The 18,650-nt window shown below is 42.4% G+C and overlaps 2 protein-coding genes and 1 long non-coding RNA gene across 3 annotated transcripts in view; 1 reads left to right on the top strand and 2 right to left on the bottom strand.

Annotated features, from left to right (window-relative positions):
* WDR33 (WD repeat domain 33) overlaps positions 1 to 8,970 on the bottom strand; it is a 71,315-nt gene extending 62,345 nt beyond the window's left edge. The window contains exon 1 of the mRNA XM_040567609.1: positions 8,803 to 8,970. The gene's annotated coding sequence lies outside the window, so the exon portion shown is untranslated. The remainder of the gene's footprint in view (positions 1 to 8,802) is intronic.
* Positions 8,971 to 9,354: 384 nt separating this feature from the next.
* On the bottom strand, positions 9,355 to 12,787 carry POLR2D (RNA polymerase II subunit D). Its single transcript, XM_040567607.1, has 4 exons — positions 12,632 to 12,787; positions 11,510 to 11,690; positions 10,894 to 10,989; positions 9,355 to 9,950 (listed from the first exon to the last, which is right to left on the bottom strand). The coding sequence occupies exons 1-4, from the start codon at positions 12,702 to 12,704 to the stop codon at positions 9,872 to 9,874; spliced, it is 429 nt and encodes a 142-aa protein (XP_040423541.1). The 5' UTR covers positions 12,705 to 12,787; the 3' UTR covers positions 9,355 to 9,871.
* On the top strand, positions 12,765 to 18,385 carry LOC121074959. Its single transcript, XR_005822656.1, has 3 exons — positions 12,765 to 12,882; positions 15,866 to 16,031; positions 16,460 to 18,385. It is a non-coding gene; the product is annotated as an uncharacterized LOC121074959 (long non-coding RNA).
* Positions 18,386 to 18,650: the final 265 nt, after the last annotated feature.

Raw genomic sequence — 18,650 nt, 5'->3', positions numbered from 1 at the left:
ATTTTTTTCAGTACTTATTAATTAAATATAATTAAAAACTCTTTTCTACCTCTCTCTCCAAAAAGATTTTATACTTCAACAGAACATTGCAAGAGAACATAATTTTATTTATTTTTGTATTTTAATGCTCAAAATCATTCCCCAGCCATGTCTGCAGCCTGGCTAACTCACATCCAGAAGCAGAGACCTCTGCAAGACAGAGCCCCCATCTTCTCAACACGTCCCTTACCTCGTGAAGTCAACACGAGAAGATTCTAAACACTGCTCCTGCCACGCTGCAGAATAAATGCCCTGTAACATACTGGCCCACCGGAATATTCTAGCAATATCCAAGGAGATTTTTTCAAAGGTTTTTGACTCTCTCTTGATGAAAACACGTAGCAGACGCACACAAGAAATGCATCCGAGACGCAGAGTTGTTTGATGTCCCTCCCCAGACCAAAACCCAGGGTTTGGTGCAGTTAAATAAGCAGCTATTTTTACAGGAAAAAATGCAAATTAATACCTTCAGTTGCTATGCCCCAACACAGCTATTGAAGAAACACGTTTAATCAAGAGTAGAGGAACTGGTGAGAACGGTTCAAACTTTACCAAATCAAGCAATGTTGCTAAATAACTCCTACAGACCCTGCTACAGAAATTCACACCCCACACTACACTGTAGGGTTAACTTACTGGTGAGTCAGGGAAGGCCAGTTCAAAAACAAACAAGCAAAAAAAAAAAGAAAAAACCACAAGACAACCAACTAAAAACACCCTAAATTACGGAAACAGTGCAAGAAAACATTTCTGAATTATTCTGATCAAGTTGAGTTATGACTGTGGCATTAGTTACATGGATAAAGACAGAATTCTAGAGCTCAGTCTCCCATTATCTATTCCAGTTAAGATTTAAGTCTAGCATATTTGTAAACTCAACTTTTGCCAGTTTGCTGTGGAAGGTCAATGTATAAACCCTGTTTGCTACTTATTGGGCTAGAAACTATCTAAAGAGGAACAAACTGACAATAGCCAAAAAAAAAGATAATTGTAATCTTCAGTTCTGTGTGTCTGCAAGTCTGTATAACGTTACTTGAGCCATTCTAGCAGTTTGATTTGAAACACGCTTATTTGAAAACAGCCAACATGGAGATTCTCCTATCCAGGAACCTTGAACACAACACTTTGTACAGTGATAGCTGATGTATATACCACATTCTCACACAACCGAGCCCCCAAATAACTAATTTCAGGTTTTTGTAAGACTTGTTTCTTCTTGTAAATTTTATTTTTGGTATTATACAATCCTGTCATGCAGTGTAAACTAAGTCTTAGGTCACTTATTTTCTATAGTTACTCCTTTGAGAAAGAGTAAAAAGAGATTACAACCTTCAAACATGAATTTAAGGCTTCTGGCAGCTCTGGCAAAGTGAACTATGCACTGTAGACTTTCTTATTTTGTTAAACAAGACATTTCATTTTGCTAGCTCAACACAAAAAGAGCCAGGCCCAGTTCACGTGGTTACATTATAATCACTTGAATGAACAGAATTGCATCGTTTTTACTGAACACTAAATTCAGAAACAAAACCATGTTAACAAACGTGAATTAGAAATATGTTTTCTTTTAGCTGAAATCACACAGGCATCTCATCCAGATGCCCTTCCTCATGAATCAGTAGACATACAAATCCTGTGTGTGATTACAAAGCCTGTACGTGACTTTATGTACACTGCTCAACCACCACACTTAAGCTTCTCTAGTAACTAGTATTTACCATTTAGCGTTGTTCAATAAAAGCACATCCATTCATCTTCTCCACCAACACATTTTTCAGTAAAGAAAATTCAAGTTCACATACATCAGTTCTGCACAAAGCCTTTTAAAGAGTAAAGGTTGCCAAATCGCAATTCCCCCAGTTACAGGAAGAGCCAGACTCCCCATGAGAACAGCAGTTCAGTAAGAGAGCACGTCCCCAGAGAGCCGCACGTCAGAAAACTAAGTTCTCCAAAGGTCTAAAATCCCTCGGCATTTCTTTCCTACTTTGTATCACCTGCCCTGAGAATATCAGCTAGCTCTCCTAGCAAAACCAGCACTCCACTCAGCAGTTCTAGGCCGGTATTTTCATCTTACCGTACTAATATACTCGGCAGCTTTACTGCTCAAGGCTCTACAGAAGATATTACCAGAAATAGATCAAGCATGCTTATTAGGCTCAAATTTGTTGAGACACAGAAATATTTGCATCCACCAACAGAAAGAGATTGCAAAACATGGTTTGAGGACTGGCCAAGTATGAGTTTAACTCCCAGCTCTACAATTTAGGAACTGCACAAACATTTGAGAACGAGTATTCTGTATTAACACTTAGAGTCTGCAGCCCTTTTACTTGCAGATTTGGTCAATCTATGATCTTTCTTGCAACAAAATGTGAGTAGTCTCTGCAAAGAAGCATAACAATTTGCTTACAAACATGACTCTATAGAAAGAAAGGCATTTTGAAAGGAAATTGATTTTTACTGGGTTTGGGGGAAGGGGAACAATGCGGTAAAGCACAACGCCTCATCCTGGTCACACAAATTAAATGTGGTGATAACTACTCTGTGAACTTCAGTACAAAGAGCCTAGAGGATTGCTTAGATCAAGTTCTGTCATGACCTGAACCAAACCTAAAGCTGCTGACACTAAATAAAGTCTTGCCTTGCCCCCAACTGCATGTTCCCGCCCTGTAATATCCCTCCTTTAATCCAATGAGGATTTGTGTGACCGGACTGGCCATCCACCTAAGGAACTACCGTGTTAAGAGACCTTTTTTTGTTATCATTAGTCAAAATCCAAAGCATCTTCTCAACTCGCTAACGAGTTCCAGGAATGCCCCTACAGACAGACAGACATTTGATGAGAAAACAAATGACAAGGAGGAGCAGGGGAAGTCACCGCTGCAGGCTGCAATGCCAGCTCGGATGACAGCCCCTGGACAGGCCAGAAGGACGGCACAGAGCTGCAGCAGCACCACGCAGCCACCAGGCTAAGTCACGCACCGCATCCCCCAGAGCTGGGCCGTTACGTAGCCGATCCAAAACGCAGCTCCTGCCAGACTCAAATTTGTTGACAAATACTCACGCACCCACGGCAGAATGCAAATCTCTGAGTTGCCAAAGCTTGCTAATAAACACCAGAACTAAACCAAACACAGAAAATCCTGCGGACTGCTTGTTATCCATCGAGTCCCCGGCCTCCCTTTACAAAGGAGCACACTAACATCTGCTGCATGCCTCTTTTTGATTTGGGGAAGTGATTTAAAGGAAACCTCAAACAAGCATTTAAACCAAACAAACACTGATTAATTCAAGTGCATGCTTTATATTAAGGCTGCGTGCTCATCGGGAAGCACATAAAAGAACCTCAGTTTCAAGCCATCTCTACTTGTAGCTGCAGAACCACTTCGGCTCCCGCTGCTGCCTTATTCCACTGGGGGTAGTCACTTTCGGATAAAGTTACAGGGGAGGGACTACACAATCTGAAAGCCAAGTTTCATGACCAACTGTCTTAAATTACAGCTTGCTACTGAACTGAGATGTTTTTAAGCATTCAGGGATGCACTTTCAGAAGAGCTGACCGAGCTGCCGTATTAGTTAAAAACACGAATAGCGCAGCCTGCCTACCAAGACATGGTCACCGCCGCTCAGTACAGCAACAGCCAAAGCTGCTGCAGAGACGGACGGCTCCCAGCAGCACTTCTTTCCCTACTGCCTCAACTGCTCCAAAACCAGCATTTATAAGGTGCAGGCCAAAGCAGAAAATGGAGACAGAATAGAAGTTACCAAAAAAAGCCTCCCTTTCACTCACAGAAATGCTCTCCCTGTGCAGCTGCTTGAGAAACTGCATGAACTCTGGAACCAAGAGAAAAGAGGCAGCAAAACACAGTTTATTACTTTTAACTTTTAAATTAAATTTAAATTATTTAAAAGCACCAAAAATTCTAGGTTACATCAAATTCACAGCTCTACAGAATACATTTTCAAAGCCTCGAAAGCTTATATAAAATAAAGTTTATTATGCACTATGTATCGTTTTAGCAAAGATTAGTTAACAGCAATGAGCTCACGACAAATACTGCTCTTCATATCAAAATGAAGTCACTAATTAAAAGTAAACAGAAAACCTGAAGTGTTTAGATTGAGGAACAGCATGGAAGAAATCACATTTAAATGAAAAAATGAAACTGAAGATAAATTTGTAAGGAAAAAATGTACCAAGGTTACTTGTTGCAGTATGCAAGCACCCAAAGAGGAAGAAATTATTTCATTTATGACTGAAAAATATGAAAAATCAATTTTTGTATTACATGCATTTATATGAACACTTCCATGTAATTAAACAACACGTGTGTATAACAATTTTAACCAGGGTTATTCATCAGTGAAGTTTAATACTGTACAGTAAGTCTTTCTTCCTGCAGGAGAGAAATTTTGATAAAAATAACAGCTACTGAAACTGCTTAGAACAAAAAACCCCAATTCCTGGCAAGATTTTGTTGTAACTTCCTCAGTACAAGTCATTATTAGTAGGTTTTCCCATATTGTGGAAGTTAGCATTTATTCTTCCTGAACAACAAGGTACCTTTATGAACATGAGATTTTTATTTTATTCTATTAGTAAAGCCCATCTACATGCTTTTTGTAGATCAGGGCCGTTCTTGCTACACAGAATCGTATTTCTTTGTATAATGTGAGGCAGAGTAGCATTGTTGGAGGGAAACAGTAACAGTACCAAGTGGCTTCCTTTCAAAGCATAAAATAATTTGATCCCCAGTATCCCTCCATATTCGGAGAACGCATTACGAATAACTGTGATGACTCTAAAATAAGAAGGAACTATACCAAAACCATAAAACAGCTTGAGGGAATGCATCAACTTTGGTTGACGAGAAGCTCTACGTGAGCCAGCAATGTGTGCTTGCAGCCCAGAAGGTCACCTGTACCCTGGGCCGAACCAGCAGCAGCGTAGCCAGCAGGGCGAGGGAGGGGATTGTGCCCCTCTGCTCTGCTCCTGTGAGACCCCACCTGGAGCCTGCGCTCAGCTCTGGGGCCCCAGCACAAGAAGGGTAAGGAACTATTAAAATGAGGCCAGAGGAGGGCCACGAAGATGATCAAGGGGCTGGAGCACCTCTCCTACAAAGACAGGCTGAGGGAGTTGGGGTCGTTCAGTCTGGAGAAGAGAAGGCTCCCGGGAGACCTCACAGCAGCCTGCCAGTGCCTGAAGGGGGCTACAGGAGAGCTGGGGAGGGACTCTTTGATAGGGGGCGTAGCGATAGGACAAGGAGTAATGGCCTTAAACTAAAAGGGGTAGGTTTAGGTTAGATTTATGGAAGAAATTCTTCCCTCTGAGGGTGGTGGAGCCTTGGCCCAGGCTGCCCTGAGCAGCTGTGGATTGCCCCATCCCTGGCAGTGCCCAAGGCCAGGCTGGATGGGGCTGGGGGCAGCCTGGGCTGGGGGCAAGGGGCTGGAACCAAGTAGGCTTTGAGATCCCTTCCAACCCAAAATATTCTGTGAACTTGATAATAACAAACTTCATAGGTTTCAAGTCGTATGTCCAGACTTATGCTTAAGCCATCCAAAGGTACGACTGTCTGGACGTGGTGGTTAGCTTTTTGGTTGTTTGTTTTTTTTTTCTGTAGACCAAGTCCCCTTTAGACAAAAGCAAGAAACTTGAAATTAAATAAAAAAAAATAAAAAAAACCAGCAATGAAGGGCTGGAAGACTTGACAACATTTCTAATCACAACCTCCACAAAAATGCAATCTCCTACTATGCTTAAACACACTCAGGCCTTACCTTTCCCCACTATAAACGTCAATTTATATTACCCTACCACAAAACGAAAAACCATTTTAATCAGTACTTCCCATCACAGTGCATGCAGTGTCTTTATACCAAAGGTGTTATCAAAAGTAATACCGCACAAGAGAGACTGGCTTGCTTTCTTTCCTGGCAAACATATAGTTGGTATCCCATTTCAAGTTTCACAACAGAATGACTGGTCCACCCAGCCAGAATGCGGAGAGCAGGTTGAACCAGAAATGGCATTCCAGCAAGTGTCGTTTCTAAACACCAGTGGGCAAGAACGGACTGCAGGTACGTTTTGCGTCACTCGAAAAGCCTGGGACCATGGGTTCTCAACGCTGAAGTGAAGTGAGTAACACAAAACCAAGAACTGCTTAGTTATCAGAAGTCTACTTCTCTGCTCTTACTTTCACAGATTCTCTCGGTGAGAGAAGAAAACTTAAGCAATGTTAAGGTTTTAATCTTTTAGAAGATCTTTCCCATATCCGTGCCCCATTATTAAGCTCTAGCAATATTCATTTTAACTGCAGTTCAGTTGTCAATGATTTTTTTTCATTAACTATGCCAAACTGCACACCTGTGTTTTTACTTTACATTAAATTTCCATTAACAAAATGATACGATAACAGCAAGAAAAATATGGCAAATCAACAACAAACTTGGGAAAATTCACAGACACACTACAGACAGTTTTCCAACTTGTTTTTTGAATATTCCTGCACAAAGACATGACTAGCTTCCTGAAAATATAAGCTAGAGTAACATCTGGGCAAGATTCTAACTATTTTCTGTTTCAGTTTTAATGAACAAACTACAGAAATTCACTAGACATCAACCCTGCAGCTAGCAGATGCAACAAGTGAAATGTTTTGCTCCGAACTATCTCAGTGAAAAGTTAAACTGTCTTCTTTTCATGTCCCTACGCAATCAAGTATTCTCCCTGTTTTTTTCTTCACGTCACTCCGAAGACTAAGACATCTGCCAGGGACGGAAACAAAACAGAAACTTTCTCGTCTCCTTTGATCAAAGCCTCTTTTTGCTGTTAAGAACTACCCACATTTCAAGCTTAATTTATGATCACGTTATTACTTCCTGTGCTGGTCTGCCGCTAACAGGAACAAAAAAACTGATGAGAAATTTTCCAATTCCCATGTTTTAAACACAGCAATGTTTACTGCTGCTTTTTGGCTGACATTCTTTTACAACTTGAAAGAGCAAGGATCCAGTGAAGGACCAACACTTCATGTAACTGAGGCAAACTTTTAGTGTCAGATACTACAAACAGTTAAAATTTTCATCAACTCTAACAGTTTCTTATTAGATTAAATACTGTTTAGATACTGGCCCAGGCTGCCCGGAGCAGCTGTGGCTGCCCCATCCCTGGCAGTGCCCAAGGCCAGGCTGGATGGGGCTGGGGGCAGCCTGGGCTGGGGGGAGGTGTCCCTGCCCAGGGCAGGGGGCTGGAGCCAGGTGGGCTTTGAGGTCCCTTCCAACCCAACCCAACCCATCCTATGGTTCCAGGGCAAACGTGCACTAGTTATTTTCACGTAACGTTCTGTGCAGCTCAAAGAGATGCCCCTCCGTGATCTGTCAGTATTTTTTTTTCCCTCAAAATTGATGCCCTTAATCTGGTTAATTCCATCAACTTCTGAAACAGTCAAATGCCCGCAGGTTAAGTCAAGCCCAGCTTCTAAAGTGTGGAGCAGGTGGGCAGGGAACTCCAAAAATGCTAACAGCAAATCAATCAAAAGACACAACAAATTGTTCTTACTAAGCTGAGTGCGTTTAAATAAAATGTATTTTCATCACAGTTTCAGAGCTTCCCCTTAGGAATACTATAGCATAACTGAATAAGATGTTAAGAACTAGATTTTTAAAGATATTTTATGTATTGTTATACCGCAGATGATATGAGAAAATTGTAGCGAACTGCTCAGAATTAAGTCAATTTTGCTGACAAATAAGTCAGGAAGGAGAAACCCCGAGTATTTTCATACAGTATTGTCTACATACTGCAAGCTTTCTGACAGATGTGGATGTGGTAGTGCCTTTCCTACAGGAAGCACAGAAGCATTTCTGAGTTAGGAAAAGTATAAAAGCATAAACACTGCTTGCAATAAGGATGAGGGACTAACAGCTACACAGAAAAACAGATTCCCAACTGCTGCTCAAAAATGGTGATTAAGAATCTCATGAAGTACGAAACCAGCAGAGTACAGAACTACTTACCTACTACAAGTTTTGTAAGACAGACGCACTCAAATGAGCATCAACATCATAAAATATTGTATTTCAAGGCATACAAGCATGGAATTATAAAAAAGAATCTAACAGTCAACAAGAGAGAATTAACACCCACTTTCAAGAAGGTACAAAGTTTAGTGAATTGTCTCTGGCTGAAAAAAGAGAAGCAGTTTTTAGCATTTACTTCAAGAGGTCACCTACGTTTACTACTCATTCGGACTGGGAAATTACTGACAGAATGTGCCACCACACACTTACCAAGCCCACCCTCCCTTCCAGAGTCACAAAGTGCCTGCCACCTGGGGCTTTACCCAGCCCGCAGAGGCCTGGGCTGTTTAACCCGCGTCTCCAAGCGGTCACAGCCTGACGTCAAGCCTCAAATCTAAAGCAGAAGAAGAAACAGCAATGCTTAAAGAAGAAAAAAAAGAGGGGGCGGGAGGGGGAACCAAGAAGAGGCAGGCCCGGGAGAGCCATGCGAGGCGCGGGGCGGAGGCCGGGCAGCAGGCGAGAGAGGCCCAGCCGCCCGCCCCCCGGTCCCGGCAGCAGGCCCCGGAAACCCCCTGCCCGCCCTGCCCTGCCCTGCCGTGCCCTGCCCGCCGCCCTCAGCGCCGCGCCCGGGGGCTCGGCCCCTTCCCCGCGCCTGGGCCGCGGCCTAAACATGGCGGAAGAGCCGCGCTCCCAGCCGCTGGGCGCCGCCGGCGGCCCGCCCCCGAGCCCCGGAGCCGCACTCACCGTCACGCCGGCGTCGCGTCCGTCCCGTCCCGTCCCGTCCGGTCCCGTCCGTCCCCGTCCCGCCGCCGCCTCACGCGCCCCCGCCGCGGCCTGCCGCCATCTTCCTGCCCCCACCAGCGACGGGGGCGGTGCACGCGCGCTACGTCAAGACGCACGGCGGCGCGAGAGGCCGCGGCGACTGCGCATGCGCGGCGGCGCCCTACGTGCCGGAAGCTGGCCGCCCCGCCCCCGGGCTCCTTCCCCGCGCGGGTGGAGGCGCCAAGCGGCGCGCGCGTGCGCAGTGAGCGGCCGGTGGCCCCGCGCCTCGGGTCACGTGGGGGGGCGGCGGGGCAGGGTCGCGCAGCCATGACGGGACGGCCCCGCCCGGCCCGGCCCGGCCCGCGCTCTGCGCCCTGTCAGCAGCGGGGCCGCGCCGCGGCCATCTTCCCTCCCGTCACCGCTGCTCCCACCCGAGAGCATTTTTTTTCCTCCTTCCATGCTAGTGTTTATTGAAAAGGCCCTCGTAATAAAACCAGGACACGCATCCAACGTTCACAAAACACGGGACGTTAATTAGAAATGTCTTTTAATTTACACTTAACAGCAATACAAAATTACGGAAGCTGTAAAATTCCACCATCCCAATCGAACGATTAAAAAAGAAACTGACTCTGCCCGTCCCTCAATCTTCCAAGAGTCAGGTCTCCACGAGTCAAGAAGCAGCCTCCCCATCTCTTTTGGAAGTTCACAAAAAAAAAAAGTCACATCTACATTTCTGCCAAAAAGCAGAAACACACAGAACAATCCCAAATCAGGGAGAGGGGCATGGAAGAAACAAATACTTGAGCCACTAAGACTTTTCAGGTTCTTTGGCCCTCACAATACAGGAGTCCTTAACCAAACACACATGGAACAAACCAAGAGGACTAAACTCATCCCCAGTTCGAGAACACCTGCACGTGCCAGTGCTGGAGTACCCTTTACCCACAACTCCCTTACTCAGCCTGGGAGCTGGATTGGTACAGAGGGCTGAGAAACAATCAAAGCTCTCAGATTTTTCTGCCTTATACAGAAGGGTTGAGGGTTAACCTTAGTACTGGAAGCTGCGTTTAGTCTGAATGTCATCAAGAATCTGCTGTAATTCCTCATCTTCAAATCGGCCCTCCAGGCTGCAAGATAAAAAACAACGAGGGTTTATTAAAGGTTTTTGAAGCAGTCTCCCCGCTACCCTCTGTATTCATTTCAGATACCCATGCAATGCCCTCTCTGTAGGTGAGAGAACTACATCCTTCCCAGAACTTTCTGCTGAATGATTTCAAATCATTGTATCAAAAAGGCAACCCAGGTGCTGGCTTAAACAGACCTCTAAATGAAGCCCACTTAGCCTCATGCTCATCAGCCAGTACAGACTATGAAGAACGCAAGGAAAGAGCTTCAAGTTGCACCAAGGGAGATTTAGATGGGACATTTGGAATAATTTCTTCCCAGAAGGGGTGGTTAGGCATTGGAATGGGCTGCCCAGGGAAGTGATGGGGTCTCTTTCCCTGGAGGTATCTAAGAAACATGGATGTGGCACTTAGGGACACGGTTTAGTGGTAGACTTGGTAGTTACGTGGATGATTGGACTTGATGATATTACGGGTCTTTTCCAACCTGAAAGATTCTATTATTCTGTGAAATCTTAGCGTGCAAGGAAGAAAATGCGATTCAGATCAGTGTTTGATTTCCTCCTCTTTCTCAGGCCACGAGGTAACAAATCAAAATATGATACTGGAAGAAGTTTATGTCCCACCTGTACATTACAGAACAGTTCATAGGAAAACTCTGTTGCTTGCTCCAACAGAAACAAACAAACAAACAAAAAACACATAGCTGAGTGGGCTGAGAACCACAATTTGAGCCACTGACTCATTCCAGTAAATTTTATCTCAAGTGCGTTAGGGATACTTAGAAAGTTTGCTTCACTGTCAGATCAATGAATAGATGAAGAAAGACTGAGACAGAAAGCTTCTCCATCAACAGAGCCATATTGAAAAGAAGGTATCTGTCCATAGCTACCTTTAGATCACAGGAAAGTATAAACCAGTCCTTTTGCAATATATAAATGCTCACCTAGGAATCAAAGCTTTGGCTTCCTCAGCTGTCTCAGGGCACAAGTTAGCCAAACATGCCAATTCAAATTTATGGAGCTTTTTCTGGAGCAGCAAACTGTAAGGGAAGACAACAACTTGGTGAAATTACAAGACAGAAATATAAAGAGGCATAACACAAACCAAACAGACAACAAAGAACTACCATGCTTATGGCACTGAATTAATTTTTGTTTGTTTGTTTGTTTTTTGGGGGGGTTGTTTGTTTTTGTTGTTTTGTTGTTGTTGGGTTTTATTTTCCAGAAAGAAAGACATTACATAATTTAACAGGAAAAAAAATCACCACCATGGGAAGCCCCACTTCCCCCAGAATTACTCTACAAATAGTCTAGAAAAGCCTCCCATTTACTGAAATCTGCTGTCAGTCTGCTGTCAAAGCAGTTCAGAAGGCAGGACCGAGACCAAATACAATCCTACATGAAGAATTATGATAAAAGGTCTTGTCTTTCCAGAAAGACAAGATTCAGATTTATGAGTCCAAATCAGGAAGCACCACTAAACTGTACTTATATAAAACAACGTCAATATTACATTTCAAATTCACCAATACAGTCTTATATCCTAATTCTTCCACTCACCTACGAACACTGGCAATGGTTTCACGGTTTTTGAAGCGGCTGAAGCGCGCTGTGTAATTCAAAGTTTTCATGAAGACTTCAGAAAGCTCCTGCTCATCTTCTGCACTCTCATTCTGTTGCTTACGATGCTCAAGAAGCATGTGCACTTCTGAATTTAGAAGAGTTTCCGCAGTTTCAAATTCTACATTTGAATGAATGCACACCGGCATAAAAACAGGTAAAGCATGGATTAAGAAGTCCACTTATGGGAGTTTTGTATGTAACTGAGCTTTAGAAAATAAGGAAATAACAGTGTGCTTCACTGTAATTGTGCAAGCCCTTTTGCCAATGATTGGACAGAATTTCTGAAATATATAGGCATATAGATTAAAATTACACAGTTTTGCATGCCTACCCAATGTATTTGTCTTTTCGATTACACACTTTACTTTCGCAGCCACAGCCTCCTGGTTTGTCACACTTATGCAACATGTTTTTTTCACCTACTTTTGGCAGAACTTAAGTAACGTATGACTTGGTTTAGGCATAAAGTATTTTGAAATGCATTATTCACAAGTGACACCTACGGTCTTGGAGGACCTATAAGGAGCTTTTAAAATAAATGGGAACGCTGCTGAACATTTTTAAAGAGCCTGAAACCTTGATCGACCCACTGAAATTTAGTGCTGTCAGAAAACCAGAGGAGGAATCCGTCCCAGGGCACCCTTAGCACGCTTTCGTGAGAACCCCCAGCGGCAGGGCACAGCTAGAAAGGGCCTGGCAACCCCTGTTGAGCACGGAGCGGTGAAGTAACTTGGGCTGACTACGGGCAGGGTGTCGACTTTAGAGTAAAATCATGAGGGGGGGGAGAAAAAAAAAAAAAACGTTTTCAGGACGATATTCCTCCACACACACACACACACACACACACACCTCCCCCTGACATTAAGTAGTAAATACAGCTCACACAGCTCTGGGGTTTACAGAGAATAATTTTCTGAAAAAAAAATATAAAAATTCACAGCCGGGGGCTCGCCTCCCTCCCGCCTCCCGCCTCCCGCCCCCCGCCGCCGCCGCCGCCGCCGCCGCCGCCGCCTCCCTCCCGTCCCGTCCCGTCCCGGCGCGGCCCGGCCGGGCGCCCACCCTTGGGGAAGACGAGCTGCGAGGCGTCCTCCTCCACGTCGGCCGTGCGCGGGTCGCCGCCGCCCGCCGCCATCGCCCCGCTCCCGGCAGCGGAAACCCCGTGAGCGGAAGCGGCGCGGCCGCCCCGAGGCCCCGCCGCTGGGAGCCGGGGCGGGGCGGGCCCGGCTGAGGGGGTGGCGAGGCCCGGGATGTGCCCGCGAGGCGCCCGGGAGGAGCGGCGCCCCTCAGCTCCCCGCGGAGCGCAGCGTGTGGTGAGGGTCACCCAGAAATAGGCGGCCTGGCAGAGCAAGGGCTCGGGGCCCGAAATCTCACAGTGCCTAAAGCAGAGGCGCAAGTGAGCAGGCGTGGGGTGAGCGCTGAAGGAAGCCGCGCTCGTATCTCACACGAGTGAATGGTCCTTGTGCTCACGCAGTCGTTCAGCAAATAGCTGGAGAGCTCAAAACTGCGCCGGGCCCTGTGTTAGAACCAGTGCAGCGGGACGTGTTTGCCCAGAGGAGCACCGAGGCAACAAACGCACCTTCAGCCCCCTGACCCCACACCGCAGTGCAGCCAGGAGCTACAGGCGCCTCTGTTTTGCTTCAGCGACACCAGGAAAAGTGTAGCAAACCATCTCCTTAGGAAAACTACCCACACCAGAATTTCTGTCTAGCTCGGTGTTAGATACACCTGAGTTTGGGAGGAAGGAGAATTGATAGCACACTTTGGGTGGAAGGTCACCGTCTTCAGACCACCCAGAACTAGTCTATAGACCTCATAAACTGATAGGGAGGCTGAAAACGATTATATTTCTCCTGACACTAGTCATGGGAAGACTGCCAACAAAATAACTTACCAAGTAGTACTTTCCCTAGAGAGCTCACATGAAGGCTTAAGACTCTTAATCATCTTACCAGACCTTACAATGTCATCCTGCGCCCTTAAAGAAAGGCAAAATCAGACTGTTGGAGAATTTATCCTGAAACCACTCCTGTTCTCATGAACTTGCATCCATGCTAGGTGAACTGCCTCTTGCGTGCTGGGAAAAGGAACATGTTAAGTGTAAACTATAAAAATATTTACAGGATCAAATCGTTGATCTTTAATATTTGCCAACAGAATATTCAAGCATGGCAGAGAAACTGATAGAAATTTCCTAAGTGGTACAACGAGGACAATAGAACGAAAATATCTCAGGGAACATCTGGCAAATTAGACAATTTCAATTACGTTTACAAGAAAACAAGGAAATCCATGCCAGATTGAGGAAAGAAGCATTTAAAATCACTTGAAATCCTGACGGCTTCTTGAATAACGCATCTACTCAGAACATCATGATTCTCAGAACAGTAGGTAGCTTGCAGAGGCTTAGGTTATGAATTTCACCTTTGTTTTCCCCAAGGATCTGGTCTACTTAAGTATATGAAAACTAAAACAATTAAGGGAAAGCCAGATACTTGCAAGAGTTTAAAGGTACAGCTAAAGAGGCTGTCATGGAAGATAAAGGTTCATTGTCACTTATGTGTTTGGTTAAGGTCTCAAGAGTTAGACATATAAGAACATTCCTGAATGGAACCTGATTCTCCTCCACTCCCCTGGCTTTTTTTTTTTTTTTTTTTTTTTTTGAATTTTAAAAATGCACTTAGGAAACCCACAGTAAATACTGTTCAGCCTCTGTAACTAACCATGCATAACAGAGTATTAGGCTTTTTTATTTTTAAAAAGCAATGGCTTCTTCCTCACCTATTCTTGCTGCCTGTTTTAACGTTTATGAATTAGATTGAAAAATGTGCATAAAGAGTAAGATGCGCTAGATTAAAAAAAAGTGAATGACTTTAAGAAGTTTCAGGCATGTTGACCATCCACATCCTAAAAATGAACTGATTAAAAAAAAAAAAAAAAGATTTGAACAAATCTTGTTTATCGTGAGCTTGCTATTGCATATTCCAGTGCAGAAAGTATTGACTATTGCTGGAGATAGGATATGAGACAGTGGTTTGTTAGATAGACCTACCATAGTAATTTCTTAATTTCCTCAATTTGAAAACACCCAGTAACAACTAACTACACATACAGATCTTTACCAATCAAAGCAAAACAAGTTTAGCTAAATATCTCTGTGAGGTAAAATGTAGGAAGAACTTGGAACACAGATGTTCCATTATCAGTTTAACTGTATTCTGTAATCTTTCCTTCTGACTCACCAGCAAAATAAAGCTCATCTTCCTAGCTGTTTTTTAAGCTTTGTAGCCATAATTTTCTATTTAGTGTGACGTGTCAATGCCCCCAACTTTTTTTTTTAATTGAAAAAGCAGCTTTTGATCTATTAGAAGTGATAAGATTAGGATATTGAAACCTTAATCTCATTGTCATCAATATTTATATTTCTAACGTGCTAGAGGATCAAAATTGTTGTGGAGATAACATCACCAGCTTAGAATGACAGCTGCTATCATAGTCATTATTGCACAAGATTTACATGTGGTTTTTTTTTAATGTGTTTTTAAAGTATAGCTATCCAAGTTTACTTTTTCACATAATTTCACCTTATTTTTTTTACTCCTTTTAATATTATATATAATAATATAATGAGTACATCTAATATATAAGGAATACAAAGTTGTATTAATACCCAGTAATAATAATAATATAAGCTTCTGAACGCAAAACTGTCTTTTGCATGATTTGTTTCATTTTTAAATACATATATAATGATATCTAAACATGCTGTCAACTGGTTGTATAATGCATAATTTATGTCAGAATTAATCTGTTAAAAAAAAGTGGCCTCACTGACAACAAAAACAACGATGGCTCAACAATCTGGATACTGGTCAGTTTGTAGCATTACATACTTGTTTTAAGGAACATGTAACAAAGGTCTTCTGGGCTTTCTGTGTTGAGAGTGATCAGCAAACATATTCACAGCTCATCTTTTTCTGCATTGTGGCAAAAATGGTTCAGGAACTTTTCTGCTCTATGTACCGTAAGTCAGTTTGAGAGCAATACTCACAATGCGTAGATCAGTATACATATTAATAGAGTTTATTGAGTCACATGGGAAAGATGGGAAAGTCCTGGCTTTAATTTTTATCTTTGAGACATGGCGTTTCTCCATCACAATTAGATAGCTCTTAATATAAATTTCATTCCTACTCCCCCCCATCTAATTTATGTTTGGAATAAAAATACTTAAGTGTTGTTCATTTGAAATATCTCATAGAACTTTCTGTTAACCTTTCTGTAATTTGCTTCTAGAATGAAGCGCACACTTGCTTCTGCCTGATCTCATCTTCACAGTGAGCTGCTGAGTGTTACTGCAGTCACAGAAAGCAGCATGCGTACGAGAATCTCTGATGAAAGACACTGGACAAAGATTTGATGTCTGACTGATTAAATGTGACCCCCCCCCCCCCCAAATGAAGTAAGGAAAAACATATATGCCATTAAAAATATACAAAAATAAATCACTGTATTCTAGTTAACAAAGAAGCTGAGAGGATATAACTGATAGCATACCTGGGCACATGACAACCGTGGATGCTAGTTTTATGGTTGACTTCAAAATTTGCAAGTCACCTGGAAATCATGCTAGCTACAGATTCCTTCTTAACCCAACCCTCGTAGTGCATAAGAAATTTATCTTTACTAGTATCAGAAGTATAATTAAGGTAAATAAGTTTTTGCATTAACTTAAATCTTCCAAGGTAATGTAATTGCTAAGTTTTATGCTTTGGAGTTGCCCTGAAGTCACTAAGTTTCTTGGGCGTATTTGAGTCAAAACTATGCTCCTTCTTAGGGTATATATTTATTTTTGTTGTTGGTCTTAATCTGTTCTTCACTGTTACCCAGGACTGCATTTCCCAAGAACCACAAATGTGAACTAGAGGATCTTTAACTACATGTCTGCCATACGACAGAAATGACCGGTAGCCTGAAAATGTATGGAAAAACATTTAAGTCAGAGGTATGTACAACAAAACGTGTGTGTCTAAAATCAGTTGATCTTGTCCCAAAGCAGCCATTAAAATACTTACTAAGAAACTAGAAATGTTTTTCTTTTTATTTTTTATTTTGAAGATCACTTGAGGACAACAACCTGTAAAGTGCAGATAATCTTTTTTCACTAGTTCATTTTAAAAGACCAAAACCAAGTCAGATTTAGAAATCCAGGATTTGTAGAATGCTAAAGAATTCAACTTGCGTGTGCTGTATATATTTCACCATCATGACAATGAATGGAGTTATTGCCAAGTGAACTTTATCTGAGGATACAAAGATTCTTTGCTGTATCATGAATCATGCTATATTAATGAAAATATTTAAATTTTATTTTTAATTTTCCTACTATGTCTCTTTACTTTCTTATAGTGAACCTGGCGTGATTATTTTTATGCTTCCAGGCAGCTACCATTCAATTTTTTAGCAACCTCCCTTGTCCTGAATGTATAATAGGATTTGGAGGGAGGCTTGGTATTTGTACAGATAGCATATTATTCAGCTTTCTAGATGAGAAAGATTTCATCATGTCCCATAAATGCTGTGAGAAACCATACAAAGAGGACAGTACAAACAATCTTTTTCCATTATTATTTATTCTCTACAATACTTCATTAGAGGATAGAGTTCAATTATTTACACTCAGAAGTTATTATATAGGTAGGAGGCAACCAAGTGTAATACAAATAATTGGTCTGACATCTCTGCACTGAAGGTCAAAAGAGGTCTCCTGCTTTAAGGAAATAAATTAACCAAAAATAACCCAAAACAAAACAACATGTAGTTTCCAAAATACAAACAGAAAACAGCACTAATAGTCAGTGAAGATTGCAGATGTTCGTTAGTATACTATGAAAACAAATTATCCTGTGCAAAGGTTAAAATGAACTTTTAGATTTCTTACAGATTTTTTTCTTATAAATTGTAGATGTGATATTTTGACCATAAAACCTTCCCAAACTGATCTCAGTTGAGATTGACAGTTGAACATAATGAAAAAAATTTAAGAACCTCACAGTGGAAACATTCCAACACTGACAGACTCCAGTGATCAAAGACATTCTTCTGTATTTACTGTAAAACAAAGACAATTCATACTTGCAGTGAGATTATTTCTCAGCTGTGGTTATCATGAGAATAAGCCCTTCTAGACCAAAAGGCACTTGCTTCTAAGGATGAGATAAATCCAGATCAAACCAGGTGACAATTGCTTTGAGAAGGAGTATTTCTAACATGCTGTCCCAGCAAAGTAACCCCAGAAAAAAATTATTAAATCGCTGGGTTTTGTGGCCTCCGTCTTGAGGCCAATCAAAGTACATTTTGTTTCTAGTTCACTTCTTTCATCCTTATGCATAGCTGCCATGTAATGATCTAGAAATGGGATTATTTCCTGAGACCACCTGTCCTTGTCGTACATTTTTTCTGAGCTAATTTAACTATCGACACTTTTTTTTTTTGACTGATTTTAGAGCTGGACCCTTATGGGACTAAAGCTGAGAGGGCCCGTTTCTTAGGCAGCAGACCAGTGGTTCTGATTTACTAGCTCCTCTCCTCACTGCAGCAAGACAAGAACACAGTACATATTTAGAGGTGTTTTCGTTTTCTTGTGTTTTGTTTTTTGTTTTTTTAAACAGACTGAGCAGGGAAATGGAAGTGGGAGAGGATAAGGCTTCCTCAGTCCCAAACCATCCAGCCCGCTTCAAGCTTAAACCAACCAAGTCACTCAATCGTAAAATTCTGTTCTTTAAAAATGACAGCTAACCCTCCCCACCCCACCCCTTAGTCATCCCCTATTCAAATAAAATGAAATCAGGAAAACACTATACACTGCTGAAGACACAGAACAGGGCAAACAGTTGAAAAAGAAACAATAGTTGAGAAGCCCGGCACTGAATGCCTGCATGACCAGTCTCACTGAGCGTGCTCAGGGGTGAAGTTTTAGCACCATTATTTTTGCTCTTTTTAAACCTTTTAGAAATTAAATTCTAACATAGAACACTTGAACAGTAATGGGTGTAGCCCTATGTATCATACTGTTTGACAG

The sequence above is a fragment of the Cygnus olor genome, chromosome 9 (assembly GCF_009769625.2).
Source record: "Cygnus olor isolate bCygOlo1 chromosome 9, bCygOlo1.pri.v2, whole genome shotgun sequence".
NCBI lineage: Eukaryota > Metazoa > Chordata > Aves > Anseriformes > Anatidae > Cygnus > Cygnus olor.
The sequence above is the reverse complement of the archived record's forward strand: the minus strand, read 5'-3'. Positions and strand labels throughout refer to the sequence as shown.